The following is a 22746-nucleotide window of genomic DNA, read 5'->3' on the forward strand; positions in this document are numbered from 1 at the left end:
GCCCTTTGGTGCTGCTTTCTAAGATAATGCAAGGCAAGGCACTGGAGCTTAATTGGGGATGGCAGGAAGCCCAGCACAGGGCAGGGGGAGTGAGAAGGGTGGAAAACTTTGTCATTCCTTGGCTGCATCCCACCCCCAGAAGCTGTGTAGCACACAGGAGAAAGCTGACAGATAACAAGGCCATTAATTAGCTGATTGTTAAAGGGAAGGTTCCTGTGAAGCAGGCCTTTGGGGAGCACATCCTGCCTGAAAAGACCAAGTCAAAACAGGCACTTTTTCTGCATCAGGCTGGCTGAAGGACTGCAAAATAATCAGGCAGGCAAAGCAGTGCAATGCTGCACCTGCAGTTCACTTGTCAAGCTCACTGCCTCCCGCTCACCCTTTGCTAATACCTGGCAGCTGGCCTTAAAAACCTCCTTGGAGAGTGAAATGAAGACTTAGCAGGGGCAGGAGAGCTGCTCCGAGGTCACTTGCCCCTGTTTGCATTTTCCCAGCAGTTACACACAGACAGGGAAGCTGCAGGGATTACCCTCAAGGGTCATAACTGGGATTCCCCCAGTTATCCACCCAAAACAGCGGGGTCACAGCAATGAGGAAAAGGCTGGAAACTCTCTGCTGTGAGGCCAGGCTATGAGAATTGGGGCTGTTCAGCCTGGAGATGAGAAGGCTCCAGGGAGACCTTCTGGTGGCCTTTCAGTGACTTGAAGGAGCTGATCAGTAAGCTGGGAAGAGACTCTTTATCAGGGTCTGTTGTGACAGGACAAGAGTGATGGTCTGAAACTGAAAGAGGGAGGTTCAGACTAGGGTGAAGGAAGATTTTTTTACTGGCCCAGGTTGCCCAGAGAGGTGGTAAATGCCCCATGCCTGCAACCATTCATGGTCAGGTTGGTTGGGGCTGGGAGCAACCTGCTCTAGTTGCAGATGCCCCTGCTGACTGCAAGGGTTTGGACTAGATGACCCTTAAAGGTCCCTTCCAACCCAAAGCATTCTCTGATTCTATGTTCCCAGCAGGAGTGGAGAGGAAGGTGGGAACACTATGAATTCTTGGGGTGCACAATTACACTTTGGTGACCCTTCCAAGTGCTAGTGTCCCCTTCCTGTGAGAGACTGACCAAGTGGACTGATGCTGACCCTGAGCAGAGCCAGACCAGCACAGTCCATGGTTCAAGGAGGACAGTGTTAAAACAAGAGTGGCTGGAGAGCTGTCCTGTCATCAGCAGGCTCAGTGCTCTTTGTTATGGTGCAACACCTGGGTGGAAATGCAGATAACTGCTCTCCAGTACTGAAGACCTTCCTTGCAGGCTCTGCTGGGTTTTCAGTGCTCTCACAGAGGAATATTTGGGTCACCTTGGTCTCAAGTTTGTGACTGATCATGACTGACTTCAGTGCAGTGCAGCAGCCTCTCGTAGGGACCTTTCTGCTAGAGAAAAGAAGAGCTGTGCAGTCCTACTGCTCACAACCAAATAAAGGCTTCTGTCAGCCATCCCTACAGCTATTAAAAATTCAGGCTCCTGAGAACAAAAAGCAGCAAAACTTCCATTGAAGTGGAAGAAGCCAGCCAAGAAAGCTTGGACAAGTGCCTGGAAAAAGCCTAAGGACTTTCCAAATGAACCAGTGAGGCAGAGCTCTGGAGGTACTGGGGTGCCTTGCCTCGCACCAGGGAAACTCAGCACAGAGCAGATGCTTCACTTGCCAGGCTCCAGCTTTGGTGACTCCACAGACCCAGGTGAAACACCCGAGGGAGACCCTCCGCTCTCTGCATTCACTGGAGTCTGGTGCCCAGATGACAAGATAACTGGGGTGGGAGAGATCCAGCTGGAGGAGCAGAGCTGGAGGCACATGCTGGAGCCCAAGCAGATGGCAGCAGCTGCAGCAGCAGGAGGGCAGTGTGTGAGTGCTGGGGAAGGAAGCCGGCTGTGCAGCCACTGAAGCCCTGACAAAGTTAGTCCTGTTCATTCAGCACTACATTTTCCACTGCCCATGCCAGAGCCCCAGCCCTGAGCAGGCTTTGCATCCGTCCTGTGGGTGGTGGTTGGTGGGGTTTTTGTTTCTTGTCAAGTGAGGACAGTGTGTGTCACAGCCTTTGCTAGCTCAGCCTCTTCTAAAGGGGGAGATGAAGCCAGAGATGAATGACCTAAGGGAGGGATTGCTGAGGCTGAGAAGGGTCTGGGAGCTCCTACAAGGTAGAGGAGGAGCCCGACTTCAGGATTTTGGTCATCTTTTTATCCTGGACAACCTCTCAAAACACTTGCTTCCTCCAAAACCAGAGATGTAGAGCTGTAGAGTCAGACTGGAGATTAGGACAAAATTCTCTACAGTGAGTGTGGTGAGACACTGCAACAGGTTGTGGATGCCCCCTCCTTGGAGGTGTTCAAGGCCAGGCTGGGCAAGGCCTTGAGCAATCCGGCCTGTAGAATCATAGAATCAACCAGGTTGGAAAAGACCTCAGAGATCATCAACTCCAACCTATTACCTAATACTTAACACCTCCTGACAGCTAAAGCATGGCTCCAAGTGCCAGGCTGGATGGGGCTCTGAGCAACCTGATCTAGTGGGAGGTGTCCCTGCCAATGGCAGGGGGCTTGGAATTAGATGATCTTTAAGGTCCCTTCCAACCCAAATCATTCTATCACTCTATGAACTGAATAGCAAATGGCTCCTGCTCCTCCCCAGCATCCATTTCATCACCAGGGAAATCAAGAGACTCTTGGCCAGCCAGGAATGAAAAAAAAACAATAATGACAGAATAGACTCTAATGAAAATTAAAGAGAGAAAGTCCTGAAGGAGTAAGGGTCTCAACAAAACACAAACCAGAAATGCATCAGGCAGGCTCAGCAGGGGTAAAGAGAGACATGCTCTGCACCTAAGGTGGCAGAGGAAAAGGCTCCCAAAGCCACGTGCCTGCTGCACTGAGGCACTTGCTGCTTGTGTTCCATACCACCTTTTTTCACTGGAGACTGTCAGGAGATCACACAGCTCACTTTTCATGCCCAGACTTTTCCTACACAGCAGCACAGGGGAGAACCTCCAGTCAGCTCTATGAAATCACCACAGATGGTCCAATCTAACAGGCCAAACAGGCTGGGACAAGGAGCTCAACAAAACCCCAGTTCAGGAGAGAGAGGGAGGTGGTGGAGTCACCATCCCTGGAGGTGTTCAAGAGGGGATTGGATGTGGCACTTGGTGCCATGGTCTAGTCATGAGGTCTTGGGTGACAGGTTGGACTTGATGATCTTTGAGGTCTCTTCCAACCTTGGTGATACTGTGATACTGTGATACTGCTGGAGAGAGCTACAAAGATGATGAAGGCACTTGAACATCTCTCCTATGAAGAAAGGCTGAGAGACCTGGGGCTGTTTAGTCTGGAGAAGGCTGAGAGGGGATCTAATCAATGACTATAAATATCTGAGGGCTGGGTGTCAAGACAAAAGGATCTTTATGGTGGTGCTCAGTGATAGGACAAGGAACAATGGGTGCAAGCTGGAACCCAGGGAGTTCCACCTCAATGTGAGGATGCACTTAAGGGTGAGGGTGCTGGAGCACTGGAGCAGGCTGCCCAGAGAGGTTGTGGAGTCTCCTTCTCTGGAGACTTTCAAAGTCCACCTGGATGTGTTCCTATGTGACCTGCCCTAGGTGATCCTGCTCTGGCAGGGGGGTTGGATTTGATGATCTCTGGAGGTCCTTTCCAACCCCTAACGTTCTACGATTCCGTGATGAGCCGCCCCTGGGAGAAACTCCAGCTCACTGCGAAGGAAAAGAGAGCAATCACCTCCCCAGCACCAGCAGCTAGAGGCTGGCTGATGTCCTCTTCTTGGCTGAACCTGTCCCTCACATATTTTTTCTGGCAGGGAGTAGCTGTGGACATTTTTACAACGCCTAAGTGTGAAAGCCTTCTCCGTCTCCTAGCGATAAAGATATCCTGTGGCAACGATAAGCTAATTAGGTGTTGTGTAAAGAAGATTAACTTTTAATGTGCTGCTCTCATGTCACTGCCTGTCCCCTTTCTGGGGCTGTTAAAAAAAAAACCACCAAACTAAAACCCTTTAAAAAGGCTTGATTTCCCCAATTGATCATTCCTAAAACACCACCACACTGACGCTGCCTTTATCGTATCAGCTGCGCCTCCAAGCTAAGCAGCTCTCATCTTCGTATTCTCTCCTCAGTTCAGAGCCTGCCTGCCTCTGACACCCTCCCTCTCTGGAGATTTTCCTCTCATCTGTGAGACAGGATGAGCATGGAGCGCTGCACGCCGTTTGGAGGTGTTCCAGTTACATCAATGATGCTGCTCACCGCATCCTCTCCCTGTTCCAGTCTCAGCTGCTGTTAATCTCCCTGCACACATCTCACCTGTCAACTCTGTTTCCCCTGGTTCTGTTTGCAATCCAGTGAGATGAAAAAGTGGCTCAGATCACAGAATCATTTTGCATGGTAAAGAGCTTTCAGATCATCCAAGTCCAACCATTCTCTAACTCTGCCAAGGCTGGTGCTAAGCCATGGCCCTCAGCACCCCATCTCTGCTGCTTTTAGACACCTCCAGGGAGGGAGATTCAACCATCTCCCTGGGGAGCCTAATCCAGTGTTTGAGAACTCAGATGAGTTAGCTCCACTGGCTTTTGGCCAAGAAAAATTCTCCCTCTGCCACAGGTTGCTGAATTCCTTCCATAACAAGGTTCCTTTAATATTCCAACTACTCCTCTCTGAAACTGAAATGATTTTGGAATGGAATGGAATAATGGAATGGAATGGAATGGAGTAGAGTAGAGTAGAGTAGAGTAGAGTAGAGTAGAGTAGAGTAGAGTAGAGTAGAGTAGAGTAGAGTAGAGTAGAATAGAATAGAATAGAATAGACCAGATTGGAAGAGACCTTCAAGATCATCAAGTCCAACCCATCATCCAACACCATCAAACTAACTAAACCATGGCACCAAGCACCCCATCAAGTCTTTTTGTGTCATCCCATCACAGATACTAGTTCTGAGGCCCAGGACAGTGGTTGGACCAACCAACCAAACAAAACAACAACAGATATTCCTCTTTTTCTGTTCCCCACTCATTTCTTGATCATGCTTTACAGGCTCCAGGTGGCTTCCTAACTGTTCATGGGCATATTTTTAAACATGAAGAGCAACCTGAGTCTAGAATCTGCTCAGCCAAGCATCAAAAGGTGGTTCATCATTGTCAAGATGAAAATCTGGAGGGTTTAGGCTTGGCTACAGCCTGATGGAAATGATGGAACCACAGAATAGCGTGGATTGGAAGGGACCTCTGGAGATCATCCAGTCCAACTCTCCTGCTAAGCAACCCAGAGCAGCTTGCCCAGGACAACAATGTCCAGGTGGGTTTGGAATCTCTCCAGAGAAGGAGACTCCACAACCTCACTGCCCCAGGACTCTGTTAAACAATAAAGTTCCCTCCATTTACATAATGCACTGAGAGATCCCATTTCCTGGAATGAATCACATCACCTGGAGGATGAGAGGTTCTGTACTCACCTCCATAAATGTATTTCATAAGTGACAGTATAAGAGTGTGGGGAATAATTTGGGTTAGTTAATCAGAATGCATTATGCCATGCCTCCTCCTTTCACTTCACTCTGCCTCTGGCCTAATCTTTCCATGGAAAGCAGATAGAACCAACACCAATCACAGCTTCACAGATTGCAGTGGGTTGCAGAGGACCCTCAAAGGTCATCCTGACCAACCCCCCTGCAGTCAGCAGGGATACCTCCAAGAGGGACACATTTGGTTTGATCTTGAATGTCTCCAGGGGGGTGGGGCCTCCACCACATCCCTGGGCAACTTGCTGCATTATTTTACCACTCTCATTGTGATGTCCAACCTACATCTCCCCTGCTCCAGTTTCAACCCATTGCCCCCCATGCCATCACCACAGGCTTTTCTATACAGTCCCTCCCCAGCTGCCCTGTAGGTCCCCTTCAGATATTGAAATGCTGCTATAAGGTTTCCCTGGAGCCTTCTCTTCTCCAGGCTGAACAGCCCCAAATCATTCAGCTTGTCTTCATAGGAGAGATTCTCCAGGCCTCTGATCACCTTTGTGGCCCTCCTCTGCACCCACTCCAGCTGTTCCATGTCTCTCTTGTGTTGGGGGACCTAGAGCTGGACCCAGTACTCCAGGTGATGTCTCAGAGAAAGCAGAATCAGCTCTCTCACTCTGCTGTGCCCAGAAGTCACCCCATCTTCCCTGAGAAGGGAACAGCAGATGAGAGCACCAGTACCAGGTTACATCAACATAAATTTGGCCATTTGCATCTAACATTAGCTTGCTGTTTGGTTTTTTTTCAGCAGAGGTTAATCTTTCCACTAAACATCCATCTTCATTTCCATCTTGCAGGCTTCTGTTTGCTATGTTCAGGTTCTGTGTCTCTAGTTGGTTGGGGTTTTGTACCTATTGGGTTCTTCTGTCACATACTGATGCTCTTGTCTGCATTAAGCTGAAGAGGAACTTGTACAGAGAGGGTGGCTATCAGGAGGATCAAGACTCCCTTCTACAAGGAGTCCCATGGAAAAGGCAAGGGGTGATAGGGACAAGTTACTGCTGAGGAGAGTCCCATTAGACTCCAGGAGAAACTGTTTGCCCATGAGAACAGTGAGACCTTGGAATCACCTCCCAGGGGAAGCAGTGGATTCCCCTACACTGGGCAATTTTAAGCCTCAGCTTGACAGGCTGCTGGGCCAGCTCATGACATAACAAGACCAAGTGCAGGGTCCTGCCTCTGGGTCGAGGCAATCCCAGGCACAAATCCAGGCTGGGCAGTGGCTGGCTGGAAAGCAGCCCTGAGGAGAGAGACTTGGGGGTGCTGGGGGAGGAGAAGCTCAACAGAAGCTCTCAGTGTGCACTTGCAGCCCAGAAACACAATCAGATCCTGGGCTGCAGCAAGAGAAGTGTGGCCAGCAGGGCAAGGGAGGGGATTCTCCCCCTCTGCTCAGCTCTGCTGAGACCCCACCTGCAGTCCTGCCTCCAGTTCTGGAGCCCCTATTACAAGAGGGATCTGGAGGTGCTGGAAGGTGTCCAGAGAAGGGCCACAAGGATGATCAGAGGGCTGGAGCACCTCTCCTGTGAGGACAGACTGAAGGAGTTGGGGCTGTTCAGGCTGGAGAAGAGAAGGCTCCGAGGTGGCCTTCCAGGATCTGAAGGGGGCTACAAGAAGGCTGGGGAGGGACTTCTCGGGATCTCAGGTAGTGATAGGACTAGGGGGAATGGAATGAAGCTGGAGGTGGGGAGATTCAGACTGGAGGTGAGGAGGAAGTTCTTTACCATGAGAGTGGTGAAGCCCTGGAATGGGTTGTCCAGGGAGGTGGTTGGGGCCCCATCCCTGGAGGTATTTAAGCCCAGGCTGGATGAGGCTCTGGCCAGCCTGATCTAGTGTGGGGTGTCCCTGCCCATGGCAGGGGGGTTGGAACTAGATGATCCTTGTGGTCCCTTCCAACCCTGACTGATACTATGATATTATGATACTATGATACTATGACCTGGAAAGGTTGGACCAGGTGATCCTTGGGGTCCCTTCCAACCTGGCACTCTGTGATTGCGTGAAGAGGGCATCACCGAACCTCCAACAAAAGCTAAAATAACCATCACTTGAAGTCCACACTGCTCTGAGTCTACCACAAAAGATGTTCCTTCCCCTTCCTGCTGATGTAAGAAGAGTTGCAGTTGCTGGACACTGGGCTGCTCTGGCACACACCATGGTATTTAGGGCAGCAATAAAACGTCACAGGCCTACAATATTTAGCTGGTTGTTGCTAAGGTTTTTCCGCTCCACTTTGTTTAGTAATTTGATCTCTCCTTCACCCTTTCAGTCAAGGCACAACTTTCTAAAGCAAATGACTGGATCTCCCCAGCAATAGTTGCTGGAAGTGATTACATGGATGACAAATATGGAAAGATTGTTCATCCTAGCAGCAGTGACTTAATCCCACAGCAGGGACAAGTGGGCCATAGCTACGCAGATGAGAGCAAACCAGAGGTTGATGTGTTGCAAAGGAATTAAAGATATTTTGGGCCACTTCTCTTCACTACCTTCATTAGTCATCTGGAGGAGGGGACTGAATGCTCTCTCAGTAAGTTTGCAGACAACACCAAGTTGGGTTGGAAGTGTTGATCTGCTTAAGAGTGGGAAGGCTCGAGAGAAGAAGCTGGCCAGGCTGGACTGATGAGCTGAGGCCAGTGGGATGATGTTCAACAAGGCCAAGTGCTGGGGCCTGCACTTGGGTCACAACAAACAAACAAACACTACAGGCTTGGAGCAGAGTGGCTGGAAAGTGCCTGATGGAAAAGCACCTGGAGGTGCTGATCAACAGCAGCATGAGGCCAGTGTTGTGTTAATGGTTGGCCTCATCAATCTTAAAGGTCCTTCCCACCTCAACAGAAACCTCAAAACAAGAGGACACAGCCTCAAGCTGTGCCAGGGGAGGTTTAGGCTGGATGTTAGGCATAAGTTCTTCCCAGAAAGAGAGATTGGCCATTGGAATGTGCTGCCCAGGGAGGTGGTAGAGTCACCATCACTGGAGGTGTTTAGGAAGAGACTGGATGGGGTGCTTGGTACCATGGTTTAGTTGATTAGATGGTGTTGGGTGATAGGTTGGACTTGATGATCTCAAAGATCTTTTCCAACCTGGTTAATTCTATTCTAGTCTAGTCTAGTCTATCCTATTCTATCCTAATCTATTCTAGTCTATCCTATTCTATTCTATCCTATCATATTCTATTCTATTCTATTCCATCCTATCCTAGTCTAGTCTATCCTATTCTATCCTATTCCATCCTATCCTATCCTTTTCTATTCTAGTCTCTTCTATTCTATTCATTTCCATCCTATCCTATCCTATTCCATCCTATCCTATCCTATTCCATCCTATCCTATCCTCTTCTATTCTAGTCTCTTCTATTCTATTCATTTCCATCCTATCCTATCCTATCCTATTCCATCCTATCCTCTTCTATTCTATTCATTTCCATCCTATCCTATCCTATCCTATCCTATCCTCTTCTATCCTCTTCTATTCTATTCATTTCCATCCTATTGTATCCTATTCACGGAGTCTACAGTTCCATGTTACTGGTTCTCTACCTTTGCCCAGTACCCAGAGCGTTAGAACGGCCCAGGGGTCCAGGGGGTTGAGGCCAATCTGCAAGGTGAGAGAGCAGCTGAGTACCAACCTCGTTGTATAAATCACTGAATTCTTCAACCACATCCTTCGGGATCCTCTGCCCGTTGTTGGTGAGGTGGTAAGCCACCCCGTTCTTGGAGTAAAGGCTGATCCGGCCCACGCTTCTCTCGCCATCAGTAGTCTCTTCAAGCAAGCCATTGTCTTCTGCTAGATGATAGACTGGGTTTCCATGTGAACCATGAATCCACGTAGCTCCCAGTTCAAAAGTGGCGTGCCCTGCGGGAGAACCAAGCAAGGACACTCAGCGTTCATCCGACAGCGAGCTACGCTCCACCCTAAAGAAGCCACGGCAACCGCTCCGCGCTTCTGAGCGGCACTCACAGCTCTCTCTGCTCCTCAAACCAGTCCTGCAGGAGGCATGCTTAGAGAGTGATCAAAGGATGGGATGCTGGAACATGTCCAGAGGAGGGCCACAAGGATGATTAGAAGTATGGAGCACCTCTCTTATGAGGACAGACTGAGAGAGTTGGGGTTGTTCAGTCTGGAGACAAGAAGGCTCTGAGGGGACCTAATTGTAGCTTTCCAGTCTCTGAAGGGGGCTACAAGAAAGCTGGGGAGGGACTTTTGAGGGTGTCAGGGAGTGATAGGACTGGGTGGCATGGAGCAAAACTAGAAATGGGTAGATTCAGATTGGATGTTAGGAAGAAGTTCTTCCCCATGAGGGTGGTGAGAGCCTGGCACAGGTTGCCCAGGGAGGTGGTGGAAGCCTCATCCCTGGAAGGTTTTGCAGCCAGGCTGGATGTGGCTGTGAGCAACCTGCTGTAGTGTGAGGTGTCCCTGGCCATGGCAGGGGGGTTGGAACTGGCTAATCCTTGAGGTGCCTTCCAACCCTAACAACTCTATGATTCTGTGTTTCCAATAAAGGTACACCCCAACCCCCACCCCCACCCCAGTGACAAACCTCTGAAACCTAAGGTGAAATTCAGAATCTTCTGGGTTCCCAGTACTTACCATGGCTGTTCCTAACTGCTCTGTCCCTGCTATGTCACTTTTCTAAGCCATTTCCTCTAAACCTGTGCCAGGAGAATGTTTAAGTTGGATATTAGGAAGAACTTCTTTCCTACAAGAGTGGTCAGGCATTGGAATAGGCTGCCCAGGGAGGTGGTGGATTCACCATCCCTGGAGGTGTTCAAGAAACAAGCAGCTGTGGCACTTTGGGACATGGTCTAGGAGACCTGGAGGTGTTAGGTAGAAGGCTGGGCTTGATCTTAGTGGTCTTTTGCAACCTTAATGATTCTATAACCTGCACTTAACATGACCAAGAAGCAGAGAATGCACTGGTGGTGCTGCAGCACAAGCCAGGTGCTAGTGAAGGGAAAGAGCTGTAAGAGCCACAGGGCACTACTGCAAAAAGGACATAGAAAGATACTTACAGAAATATTAAAGTTGTAGGGATAGGATAGAGTACTTAAAGCCTTCAAATGTCCACTGTATTCAAAAGGAGGAGCTGGGTACCCAGAGCAACCTGGTCTAGTGAGAGGTGTCCCTGCTAATGCCAGGGACGTTGGAACTAGATGATCTTTAAGGTCCCCTCCAGCCCAAACCATTCTGTGATTCTATGAATACAGAAAGAAAAGCATCTGCAGCAAGAAATACAGGGGGAAAACTGGATTGCCTTGGGATAATGACAGTGGCCTGCATACTGAACCTTGTCCTGTGATCAAATGTGTGTGTCACTCACAAGTACACCTCAGATTAGCTGCAACACAATGAAGCATTTCCATTCCCCGAATGAGTCAATAGGTTCTGTTGCATTATTTATGCCTTTGAAAACTTAAATCAGCTTCTTCAAACAGATGCACAGTCAGGTCAAACACTAAAGGCATTTAGTTTTCATCACCTGTAATCCCTGCCTGCAAAACTCAAGGGGTTTAGTCAGCCCCACTCTCTCCCGTTCTCACAACTAACTGGCTGTGCACCAGAGCTCTGACCTCCCCCCAACCCCAGCACAGCCACAACTGGGCTGATAGCACAGGGAGATGTTCAGCAGCTGAAAAGAGATGCTAAAAATAAGCTTGGGTAGTGTCCTCCACCCACCCTTATAGAGATTCTCTGAAGTCCAAGGCTGGCTGTTTCAAAGGCTGCAGAAGCTGTGTTCTCCCAGCATCCCAGCCAGCAGCCTGCTGTGCAGCTTGCTCCAGAGGTGTGTGAGCACCTGATTAAGTAGGAGAGGTAACAGGATGCTGCTTGATGAAGAAAGGAGCACGCAGCTGCCAGTCATCACAGCCTGCTTAACATGTAAATATATGCTCAGGCAGAACAACACTGCAGCACTGAGCTGTAACACAGTTGAACAGGTGGAGGCTCCAAGAGATGCTGCTCTCCAGATGAGATGCTGCCTCCATGGGAAGCTCCAGGTATCCTGCTTCTCAAGCAGACAACCACCTCCTCACTAAGCAGCATGCTGATTGCCCTTCAAGCTATGTATTCTGGGACTAGATGATCTTCAGAGGTCCCTCCCAGCCCCTACCATCCTGTGATTCTCAGCCTTGAGGCTCTGGGGACACCTAATAGTGGCTTTCCAGTACCTGAAGGGGCCCCACAACAAGGCTGGAGAGGGACTGCTTACAAAGGCCTGTGGTGACAGGACAAGAGCAATGGTTTGAAATTAGAGGAGACTTAGATTGGATGTGAGGAACACATTCTGCACCGTGAGGGTGCTGGAACACTGCAACAGGTTGCCCAGGGAGGGAGTTGAAGCCCCATCCCTGGAGGTATTCAAGGTCAGGCTCAACAAGGCTCTGAGCAACCTGATCTAGTGGAGGATGCCCCTGCTGACTGCAGGGGTGTTGGAACAGAGCATTGGAAGTCCCTTTCAACCCAAATCATACCATGACTGTGAAAGATTCCCACATGCACCTAAACAAAGATGTGCTTCAGTGTGCAGCATCAAGCCACAAATGTGTGGATATTTCAGGTGCCACAAGCTCCACTGCCTTCCCAGCACAGGCAGCCTGGTAGAGATGACTGCTGCAGAGCAGCAGAGCTCATCAATAATGCATGTGACAGTCACCTTGTTAATGCAACCCTCCTGCAAGCCATCAGATGCCAGAGCAGCAGCAGCAGGAGCTTGCTCTCTGCTACACTGACAATCTTCCTGCACAGAGCTCTTACTTAGGGTAGGGTAGGGTAGGGTAGGGTGGGGTAGGGTAGGATAGGATAGGATAGAGTGGAACAGAATAGAATAGAATAGAATAGAATAGAATAGAATAGAATAGAATAGAATAGAATAGAATAGAATAGAATAGAATAGACCAGACCAGACCTGACCAGGTTGGAAAAGACCTTTGAGATCATCAAGTCCAACCCATCACCCAACACCATCTTATGGGGCACCTGATTTTTGGAAGGAAAAACAAACATGCCAGCAGGTCCCTGGAACTGTTTGCCATACTTACACAGTGCAATAATCTATGATTCTATGAGAATAGTTTGCTGAAGCAATGGAAAGATGGATAATTTGTCACTTCAAGAAAGGTATTAAAAGACCAAGACTTTGGATTCCAGACCTCTGCTCTGCAAACCTGCACTGGATATTTATTTCCTGCAGGAGTGGTCAGGTCCTGGAACAGGCTGCCCAGGGGGGTGGTGGAGTCACCATCTCTGGAGGTGCTGAGGAAATCTGTGGCCATGGCACTTTGGGACATGGTTTACTGACCATGGTGGTGTTGGCTTGATGGTTGGACTCAATCTTGGAGGTCTTTTCCAACCAAAATGATTCTATGATTCTATAAACAGCAAGAACTCCACCAGACTGAGAAACCTGCTCCTGTCTCACATGAAAGAAGTGTTAATGAACAGGAAGGAGAGTCCCAGCAAAGGCACCATCTCTGGAGGTGTTCAGGAAACCTGTGGCCATGGCACTTTGGGACATGGTTTACTGACCATGGTGGTGTTGGCTTGATGGTTGGACTCAATCTTGGAGGTCTTTTCCAACCAAAATGATTCTATGATTCTATAAACAGCAAGAACTCCACCAGACTGAGAAACCTGCTCCTGTCTCACATGAAAGAAGTGTTAATGAACAGGAGGGAGATTCCCAGCAAAGGCAAAGATATCAGCAACCAGTGGAGGTGTCCAAGGGGGAGAGAACTGGTCCTAGTGGTAGTACAACAAAAGCATTTCACAGGTGCACTGCCAAGATGATCTGTCACTCCCTGAAGACTTCAGGTCTTTCACACTTCCCTCCTCTCACAGCCATGAGGCTATTTTTAATGCAGTGCATTGTGAGCAAAGGACACACTTCCCCTTTCAACCTCCATGCCAAGTCTCAGCAGAATGTGAAGTGCCCCTATTCAAACCCTGCAGCTTAGGTTTGTCCAACTGCCTCTCCATTCATTTCCCTTCCAAAAGGTCCATAGGACGTGGCTGTTTATTTACTGTGGGGAGTTTATCAAGTAAAATATAGTAATGATGTAAGCACCTGGCAAACACAAAGAAGGGAGGGCAGCAAGAGGCCAGAGCTTACAAATCCAGAAGTGGGATCAGAAACACAAGCAGTTACTTGAAATCAGGAAGACAACTGAGTAGAAGAGAGGAGCTTTTTGCCTCCTGTGAAGAAGAGACAGGCAGTGCCCTTCTAGGTACCAGGGGAAGTTCCACAGAGTACTGTGCTGCAAAGGGCAATGTTTGCTCCACTCCTCCTGCAGGCAGGGGTTTTCCAAGTGCTTCTAATTGACAGAGGATTAAAATAGCTACTGTCTGCACCTTTATTGTACCCTGAGAAGGGAAGCCACGGAGGTAGGAAAGCTGCAGATCAGGATGAAAAGCAACATCAAGGAGGTTTTTCCAGCAGCTTGATTCCCTGTGGGTAGTACCCTACACAGTAAATTAGTTCTAGGGAAATGAATGGGGCTGTTTGTGAAACAGAATAGCTCAGGGCTTGCCACTTGGCAAGTGATGCAAGTCACCCAGAGACAGCCCTGTCACTAGCCAGGAGATTTACTGACTGCTCCTGGTGGAGTCAAGCTGGAAAGAGCTGGTGGAAACTGTCTTGATACAGCTATTCAGTCACTGAAGGCCTTTCACAGACCTGTTACACAGAGCTCTTCCTGTACAAGTGAAAACAATCATTAAGGTCTTTATTTCATAGAAAGAGGGTTTGGAGCAGCCCTCCCTCCAAAGAGATACACGAGACTGGGCAGCTGAGGTCTAACAAAGCCACGTCGCGGGTCCTGCGCTTTGGTCACAACCACCCCCAGCAACACTACAGGCTTGGGGCAGAGTGGCTGCAAAGCAGTCAGGTGGAAAAGGATCTGGGAGGTGCTGGTGGACAGCTGAACATGAGCCACCAGTGTGCCCAGGTGGCCAAGAAGGCCAGTGGCATCCTGACCTGGATCAAAAGCCAGTGCGCAGCAGCAGTAGGAAAGTGATGGTGCCCCCATACTCAGCCCTGGTGGGGCCACAGCTTGAGCACAGTATTCAGTTCTGGGCACCAGGATTGAAGGGTGTCCAGAGAAGAGCAGTGAGGCTGGTGAGGGATTTGGAGGGCACCATATGAAGAGCAGCTGAAGGACCTGGGGTTATTTGGTCTGGAGAAGGCTGAGGAGAGATCTTATTGCCCTCTATGAGTCCCTGAAAGGAGGTTGGATTAAGGCTGGTATTGGTCTCTTCTCCCAAGTAAACAGCCATAGGATGAGAGGAAATGGGCTTAAGTTGCACCAGGGAAGACATAAATTGGATATTAGGGAAAATTTCATTCCTGCAGTAGGATAGGATAGGATAGGATAGGATAGGATAGGATAGGATAGGATAGAATTAACCAGGTTGGAAGAGACCTCTGAGATCATCGAGTCCAACATATCACCCAACACTAACCAAATAAGCCATGGCACCAAGCACCCCATCAAGTCTCTTCCTAAACACCTCCAGGGATGGTGACTCCACCACCTCTCTGGGCAGCACATTCAAATGGCCAATCTCCCCTTCTGTGAAGAACTTCTTCCTAACCTCCAGCCTAAACCTCCCCTAGTGCAGCTTGAGACTGTGTCCTCTTGTTCTGGTGCTGGTTGCCTGGGAGAAGAGACCAAACCCCACCTGGCTCCAACCTCCCTTCAGGTAGTTGTAGAGCGCAAGAAGGTCTCCCCTGAGCCTCCTCTTCTCCAGGCTAAGCAACCCCAGCTCCCTCAGCCTCTCCTCACAGAGCTTGTGTTCCAAACCCCTCCCCAGCTTTGTTGCCCTTCTCTGGGCAGGCACTGGAGCAGGCTGCCCAAGAAGGCAGTGGGGTCATCATCCCTGGAGGTGTTCGAGCAGAGTGTAGATGTGGTGCTTGAAGATATAGCTTAGTGGTCACAACAGCTGGGTTACAGTTGGACTTGAGGACCTTAAAGGTCTTTTCCCACCATAATGATTGAATGATTGACTCTCCCACCCTGACAGGAGGCCAGGGCTTCACATTGCTCCCAGCTCAAATCACCTTCCACACAGGTGCTCACACTGCTGCCAGCATCCCAGCTCAAATCACCTGCTGCATAGGTACTCACACTGCTGCCAGCATCCCAGCTCAAATCACCTGCTGCATAGGTACTCACACTGCTGCCAGAATCTCAGCTCAAATCACCTGCCACATAGGCGCTCACACTGCTGCCAGCATCCCAGCTCAAATCACCTGCCGCGCAGGCGCACGGACCAACAAAGCCCCTTCCCAAGGCCACCCCAAGCTGAGAGACACACACAAACACACACATAACCCCCCCCCCACCCTGGCAGGAGAAAGCCTTGCCCCGGGGGTGGCTCTTACCAAGCTTCACACTCTGCACGCGGCCCCCGATGCGGTCAGTGGCCTCGAGGACGGTTACATCCGTGAAGCCGCTCTCCAGGAGCGCCTTGGCTGCCGACAGGCCCGCGAGCCCTGCGCCGATGATCACTATTCGAGGCTGCCGCTTGCTCCGCAGGCCACTACTGAGAGGATCATCCGTGCTGTCTGCAGGTGTTTCACAACTTTGCATGCCGTCCAAGCTCTCTTTCTAAGGAACCTGGGGGAGAAAGCAGACAAGCTCGTTGTGGGAGTAGCTCAACGTGAGCCACTGCTGTGCACTTGCAGCCCAGAGAGCCAAACAGAGCCTGGGCTGCAGCAAGAGAAGCGTGGCCAGCAGAGCCAGGGAGGTGATTCTCCCCCTCTGCTCTGCTCTGGTGAGACCACACATGGAGTATTGCGTCCAGTTCTGGAGCCCCTAGTACAAGAAGGATCTGAATGTACTGGAATGTATCCAGAGAAGGGCCACAAGGATGATTAGAGGGCTAGAGCTGCTCTCCTGTAAGGACAGACTGAGAGTTGAGGCTATTCTGTCTGGAAGGGAAGGCTCCAAGGAGACCTTATTGTGGCCTTCCAGTGTCTTAAAGGGGCCTACAAGAGAGATGGGGAGGGACTTTCTAGGGTGTCAGGGAGTAATAGGACTAGGGTGAATGGAGCAAAACTAGAAATGGGTAGATTCAGATTGGATGTTAGGAAGAACTTCTTCACCATGAGGGTGGTGAGAGATTGGAACAGGTTGCCCAGGGAGGTAGTGGAAGCCTCATCCCTGCAGGATTTGAAGGCCAGGCTGGATGTGGCTGTGAGCAATCTGATCCACTGTGAAGTGTCCCTGGCCATGGCAGAGGGGTTGGAACTGGATGATCCTTGAGGTCCCTTCCAGCCCTAACAATTCTTTGGTTCCATGAAGCTGAGTGAGGGAACTCATCCTGAACTTCTCCACAGTCAAAATTCCCTCAAGCTCTATAAGGAATCAATGGAAGAAAGCAGAGAAGCTTACTGAGGAAACTCAGCTTGAACAGCTTCTCTGAACTTAAAAACCCTCAAGCTCTCTATGGAATCTATAGAAGCAAGCAGTGAAGCTTGTTGAGGGAACTCAGCTCAAGCTTCTCCTCTGCAGTTAAAAATCCTCAAGCTCTCTTTCTAAGGAATCTATGGGAGAAAGCAGAGAAGCTTGCTGAGGGAACTCAGCTGGACCTTCTCTGCAGTTAAACCCCCTCAAGCTCTCTAAGGAACCTATGGAAGAAGGCAGAGAAGCTTGGTGAGGGAACTCAGCTGGACCTTCTCTGCAGTTAAACCCCCTCAAGCTCTCTAAGGAACCTATGGAAGAAGGCAGAGAAGCTTGGTGAGGGAACTCAGCTGGACCTTCTCTGCAGTTAAACCCCCTCAAGCTCTCTAAGGAACCTATGGAAGAAGGCAGAGAAGCTTGCTGAGGGAACTCAGCTGGACCTTCTCTGCAGTTAAACCCCCTCAAGCTCTCTAAGGAACCTATGGAAGAAGGCAGAGAAGCTTGGTGTGGGAACTCCACATGAGCTTCTCTGCAGTTAAACCCCCTCAAGCTCTCCAAGGAACCTATGGAAGAAGGCGGAGAAGCTTGCTGAGGGAACTCCGCATGAGCTTCTCTGCAGTTAAAAACCCTCAAGGTCTCTTTTGAAGGAATCTGTGGAAGAAAGCAGAGAAGACTGTTGAGGAAACCCAGCTTGAACTTCTCTGTAGTTAAAACCCCTCAAGATCTCTAAGGAGTCCATGGAAAAATGCAAGGCAATGTGTTGAGGGAACTCAGCTTGAACTTCTCTGCAGAAAGAGAGCTTCAGGATTTTTAAACTAAGGAACCTATGGGAGGGGGGAAAAAAGGCAAAGGAACATGTTGAGGGAACTCAGCTCAAGTTTCTCTGCACTTAAAAATCCTCAGGAAGTCTTAAAAAGAAAAAGCCCAGCAGGAAAGAAAGAAAACTTGTGAACTAGACCCAGCCTCCCAAGTGGGATAGCAAGGATGTCTGAGGTCAAACTGGGATGCAATGACTTTTTGGCCTGAAGCAGCAGCAGTGGGAACTCCAGGAACCTCCACCCTCGTGTACCACGTTGATTATTTCCAGAGAAGTCCAAGGGTTTTCAAAGCCTCGTCTCCAAGTGGCAATTTTGCGGTCAAGCCTTGAAAGCAGAAAGCAGCAGCGAGCCGCCGTGCCCAGCGCCGCCGCGCTCCGCGGCACCGCCAGAGAGCCGCGCTTTGCCTCTGTGGCAACCGCAAAGCACAAGCTTCGCATCGCGTAACTGTGGGGCTAGGTGAAGAGGCTTTAGCTCCAAGCACGCAGATCAGATATCACGCCACTAATTACAGAAGGGCTGCAGACAGAAAAATGCTTCCCATCTGATGAAAGGATGACAAGGGCCAAGCAAATTCACTGCCACATGGTGCGGCCCCCGGAGCCAAGCCCGTCCTGCCACAGCAAGATGAGCCCCAAGTCTTTGATGAGGAGAGGTTCAAACTTCTGTGATGAAGAAAGGTTTAAACTCCTACCAGCCCTGACTAGTCCCATTCTACCTCCACCCACCCAAGGCATTCAGCTGCTCCTCCAGGCTGTATGCTGATCTGCTTTGCAAACTCCTAGAAGCCATCTTTCTACCTGTGTGTGCCCCAAGCCCTCACAGAATCTTTTTGGTTGGAAGAGACCTTCAAGATCATCCAGTCCAACCTTCAACCCCACACCGAAGGGTCAACACTAAACCAGATCCCACCATCTTATTTTAGTACACAGCCTGAGTCCATGGTTAAGTTTAAACCTTAATCAGGGATCAGCAATATATGGAATCATGGAATCACAGAATTGTTTTGCTTGGAAAGGTCCTTTAAGATCATCAATCCAACCATTCTCTAGCTCTGCTAAGGCTGGTGCTAAACCATGTCCCTCAGCGCCACATCTCTGCCTCTTTGAAACACCTCCAGGGATGGGGATTCAACCAGCTCCCTGGGAAGGTTGTGCCAGTCTTGGAGAACTCTTTCAGTCAAGAAGTTTCTTCTAATATCCCCTTTCAGTGAAGACATTGTCCCTAATGTCCAACCTAAACCTCCCCTGGGGCAACTTGAGACTAATTTTGTTTCATCCTATCATTTGTGGGAGAGAGACCAACCCCCACCTGGCTCCAACCTCCTTTCAGGAAGTTTTAGAGTGAGGTGGTCTCCCTTAAGCCTTCTTTTCTCCAGACTAAACAACTCCAGTTTGCTCAGCTGCTCCTCACCAGACCTGTTCTCCAGGTTCATCCAATGTTGGATGTCTTTACAGACAAATGTCAATGACATCTGGTTCTGGATAGGGTCACAGGTGCCCTCAAGAGCACAAAGGAAGAGAGTACAGAGAAACATGTTCCACGAGGCCTAAGAAGGCATCAGTCCTGACACGCAATGGATGAACACACAGCCCTGGATTCACCAGCCCTTGGATCAGGTGCTGCCCAGTGACTGGGAGATAAAGCACATGTATGGTTCCTGGCCTACCCAATGCTTCCCATTGAGTTAGTGTGCTGCCTCTGCCTCTTGCCAGGCTGCTGACTACTCCTGAGCTCTTCCTCAACTCATTCAACGCCTGTCTGGTGCCAAAGACTCCTGTTCCTCTCTTGCTTCACCAGGAGAAGAGTCAAACTTTTGTGCTTAAGGCACTGCTGGATAAGATCAGGTGTGCTAATGAAGTCTAGAGCAAGTAATGAAGGCCAAAGCAAGAGTGGTTTTACTTGGAGTCACTTCCTCTCCAGAGTCTTAAAACATTTATGGATGTTGAGCAAGTGCCTACTGCTCTCTATAAGAGAGGTGACACCAGCATGCAGTCAGTAGTGATTCAAGCAGTGGTATGAAAAGCAACATGGTCCTACCAAAGCTCTTGGCAGCTGTTCCAGTTTGTTTTCAACTGGAAGAGCTTCAGCTCGATCCACCCTACCTGGGCTCACCTGCAAGAGAAGATTAGCACAGCGCTCTGCTTCTGCCAGCGCAGCCTGTTCCAACTGAAAGGTGGTTGTAGACAGGAAGGGGTTGGTCTCTTCTCCCAGGCAACCAGCACCAGAACAAGGGGACACAGTCTCAAGCTGTGCCAGGGGAGGTTTAGACTCGAGGTGAGGAAAAAGTTCTTCACCGAGCGAGTCATTCGTCATTGGAATGTGCTGCCCAGGGAGGTGGTGGAGTCACCGTCCCTGGAGGTGTTCAAGGGGAGATTGGACGTGGCACTTGGTGCCATGGTCTAGTTGTGAGGTCTGTTGGGACAGGTTGGACTTGATGATCCTTGGGGTCTCTTCCAACCTTAGTTATACTGTGAGACTGTGATACTGTGAACTGCCACCACGTAACAGAGCAGGCGACGCTGAGCCAACTCTGGCTGCAGCCACGCTCCACACTTCTACCTGCAACGACATCAATCATCTCCCTGCTTTCATCTCCTGTCCAACAGATCTCAGCTAGCAGAGGTTTGCCACCACACACTGCTGTTTGGAGAGTTCTTCCCAAGCTGCAGTCAAGCACGTCAAGCATCTGACGCTTTCCGGTACGTGACAAGTCACGACTCGTGGTCACAAGCAGGAAGAGGTGTGAGCAGCCAGGCCAGGCACTGGACTTACTCCTGAGCAAGCTGGAGTCAAAAGCAGCACCACACTCTGAATCATAGAATCATAGAATTAATAAGGTTGGAAAAGCCCTCAAAGATTGTCAAGTCCAACGTGTCACCCAGCACCAAGAGAATCATAGAATCAATAATTCGCTGGCCCAGTAGACAGTGTCCCAGTTTGGAGCAGAGATTGGCCCAGAGCAGCATTCCTACCCTCCAGCTGGCCCAGTTTAGGTCATGCACACTAAAGCAATAAGGATGACACAGCCAAGAAGCAAAGGAACATCTCTTTGAAACTGCCCTCTTTCAAGATGTCTTGGACACATGGGTGGCCTCAGAACCTGAGCAGTGGACACTTTAGGACAAGAGGAAATGGCTTCAAGTTGCCCCAGGGGAGGTTTAGGTTGGAGATTAGGTACAATTTGTTGGCTGCAAGAGTGGTCAGGGACTGGAACAGGCTGCCCAGGGGGGCCTGTGGCACGTGGGGACATAGCACTTAGGGACATGGTTTGGTGGGCATGGTGGTGTTGGGCTGATAGTTGGACTCAATGATCTCAGAGGTCTCCTCCAACCTTAATGGCTCTGTTCTGTGGTGAACCATTTCTTTCCTGTTCCACTTGAAACAGCAAAGATCTGGAGGGCACAGCAAGGTGGAGGCTGCAAAGCTCCTTCCCTATAGCAGCTGGTGAGATGGGTCTGCTTGGGTTTGGTGCTGATTCATTTCCCTTGTGGGATTTCATCATCTGGGACATGAGTGGTTTGTTCATCTTAACCCCCCCTGGAAGTGGATTTTCAGAATGGGTTGAGATAAACAAGAATGTGGCATCCCAGTTTCCTTCCCTTTGGCAGCTGCAGGTTAAACCCTCACCAGTCAGAGGTTGCCCAGGGAGGTAGCTGAGGCCCCATCCCTGGAGATGAGGCTCAATAAGACTCTGAGAAACCTGATCTAGTGGAAGATGTCCCTTGTGACTGCAGTAGGGTTGGACTAGATGACCTTTGGAGGTTCCTTCCAACCCAAACCATTCTATGATGGTCATTCTGTGCCCTGTCCTCAGACTCACACAACCACACCACACAGAGATGAAGGACAACATTCTAGTTAGAAAAACATCCAATAAATGAAGCATCACTTCTCTGGTTTTGCCAGTGCAGGACAATAGTCTTTTAACAAAGAAATGTGTGTGGTTTTTTCCTATCACCTTCTCCTGAGGATGAGTGAAGCAACTACATTACCATGAGGGTGGTAAGACACTGGCCCAAGCTGCCTAGAGAGGTGGTAGATGTCCCATCCCTGCAGCCAGTCCAGGATGCCTGGGGCTCTGAGCAACCTGCACTAGTTGCAGATATCCCTGCTGACTGCAAAGGGTTTGGACTAGATGACCTTTAAAGGTCCCTTCTGACCCAAACCATTCTGTGATTCTATAATCTCTTTGGCCTTGTCAGTCACTGGCCCTGCACCTCCCTTCTCAAGCAGCTCAGTTTAGTGGCTTTTAATCTAACAGGGCCAGAAGTGAAACTGGGTTCCCTTTGCAATGACCTCCTGGACAATGGCAACCCAGAAACAGCAGGACTGGAGATGTTCCTCTGGCCTTCTCCACCTTCAATCCAGCAGCAATAGCACCCAAGCTCAGGGGCATGACCACTTTTCATCCCATTTTGCCAGCAAAAGCTTGCAGGTCACAAAGAAGAAGGCAGAGAATTAGGGCAGTTGTGAGCTGCCCTCCCCATCACAACAATGCTCTCTGACCAGGCTATTCTTCTAGCACCCTTCAGATAAAAAAGGTCACCAAGGCTCCAACAATTGAAGAAGACAAGCCCAAAATAAACAACCACATTTCTCAAGGAAATCTGCTATTCTTAGCTCACCCAAATACTCCTGTGGTAGCACTGGCCAGAGCTGTGGTGACACAAAGGCTTCAGCAAGGCTGCAAACAAGGCTTGTGTGCTTGAAAGCTTGGCTGGGGGGTGGTTGAGGGTTCTTTGTTCCTTTCTTTCTCTTTTTCCCCACCAGGATTGGTAAGTCTTAAAATAAAAGTGACCTTGCTCTCCATGCAGACTTCTCATCACACAGCAAGAAGGGAGACTTAGATTAGATAGAAGGGAGAAATTCTTCTCTGTGAGGATGGTGAGGCAGGTTGCCCAGAGAAACTGTGGATGTCAGATCCCTGGAAGTGTTCAAGGCCAGGTTGGATGGGGCTTGGAGCAACCTGGTCTAGT

General features: G+C 49.7%; 1 protein-coding gene across 1 annotated transcript in view; it reads right to left on the reverse strand.

The window, feature by feature from the left end:
• The window catches only part of SMOX (spermine oxidase), a 76985-nt gene that overhangs the window by 22887 nt on the left and 31352 nt on the right, over positions 1–22746 (reverse strand). Inside the window, exons 2-3 of the mRNA XM_054172404.1 lie at positions 15932–16166; positions 9182–9408 (exon numbers count right to left, since the gene is read on the reverse strand). Coding sequence (XP_054028379.1) covers positions 9182–9408; positions 15932–16139 — 435 coding nt within the window. The 5' untranslated portion in view covers positions 16140–16166. The remainder of the gene's footprint in view (positions 1–9181; positions 9409–15931; positions 16167–22746) is intronic.

The sequence above is a fragment of the Dryobates pubescens genome, chromosome 23 (genome assembly GCF_014839835.1).
Source record: "Dryobates pubescens isolate bDryPub1 chromosome 23, bDryPub1.pri, whole genome shotgun sequence".
Lineage (NCBI taxonomy): Eukaryota > Metazoa > Chordata > Aves > Piciformes > Picidae > Dryobates > Dryobates pubescens.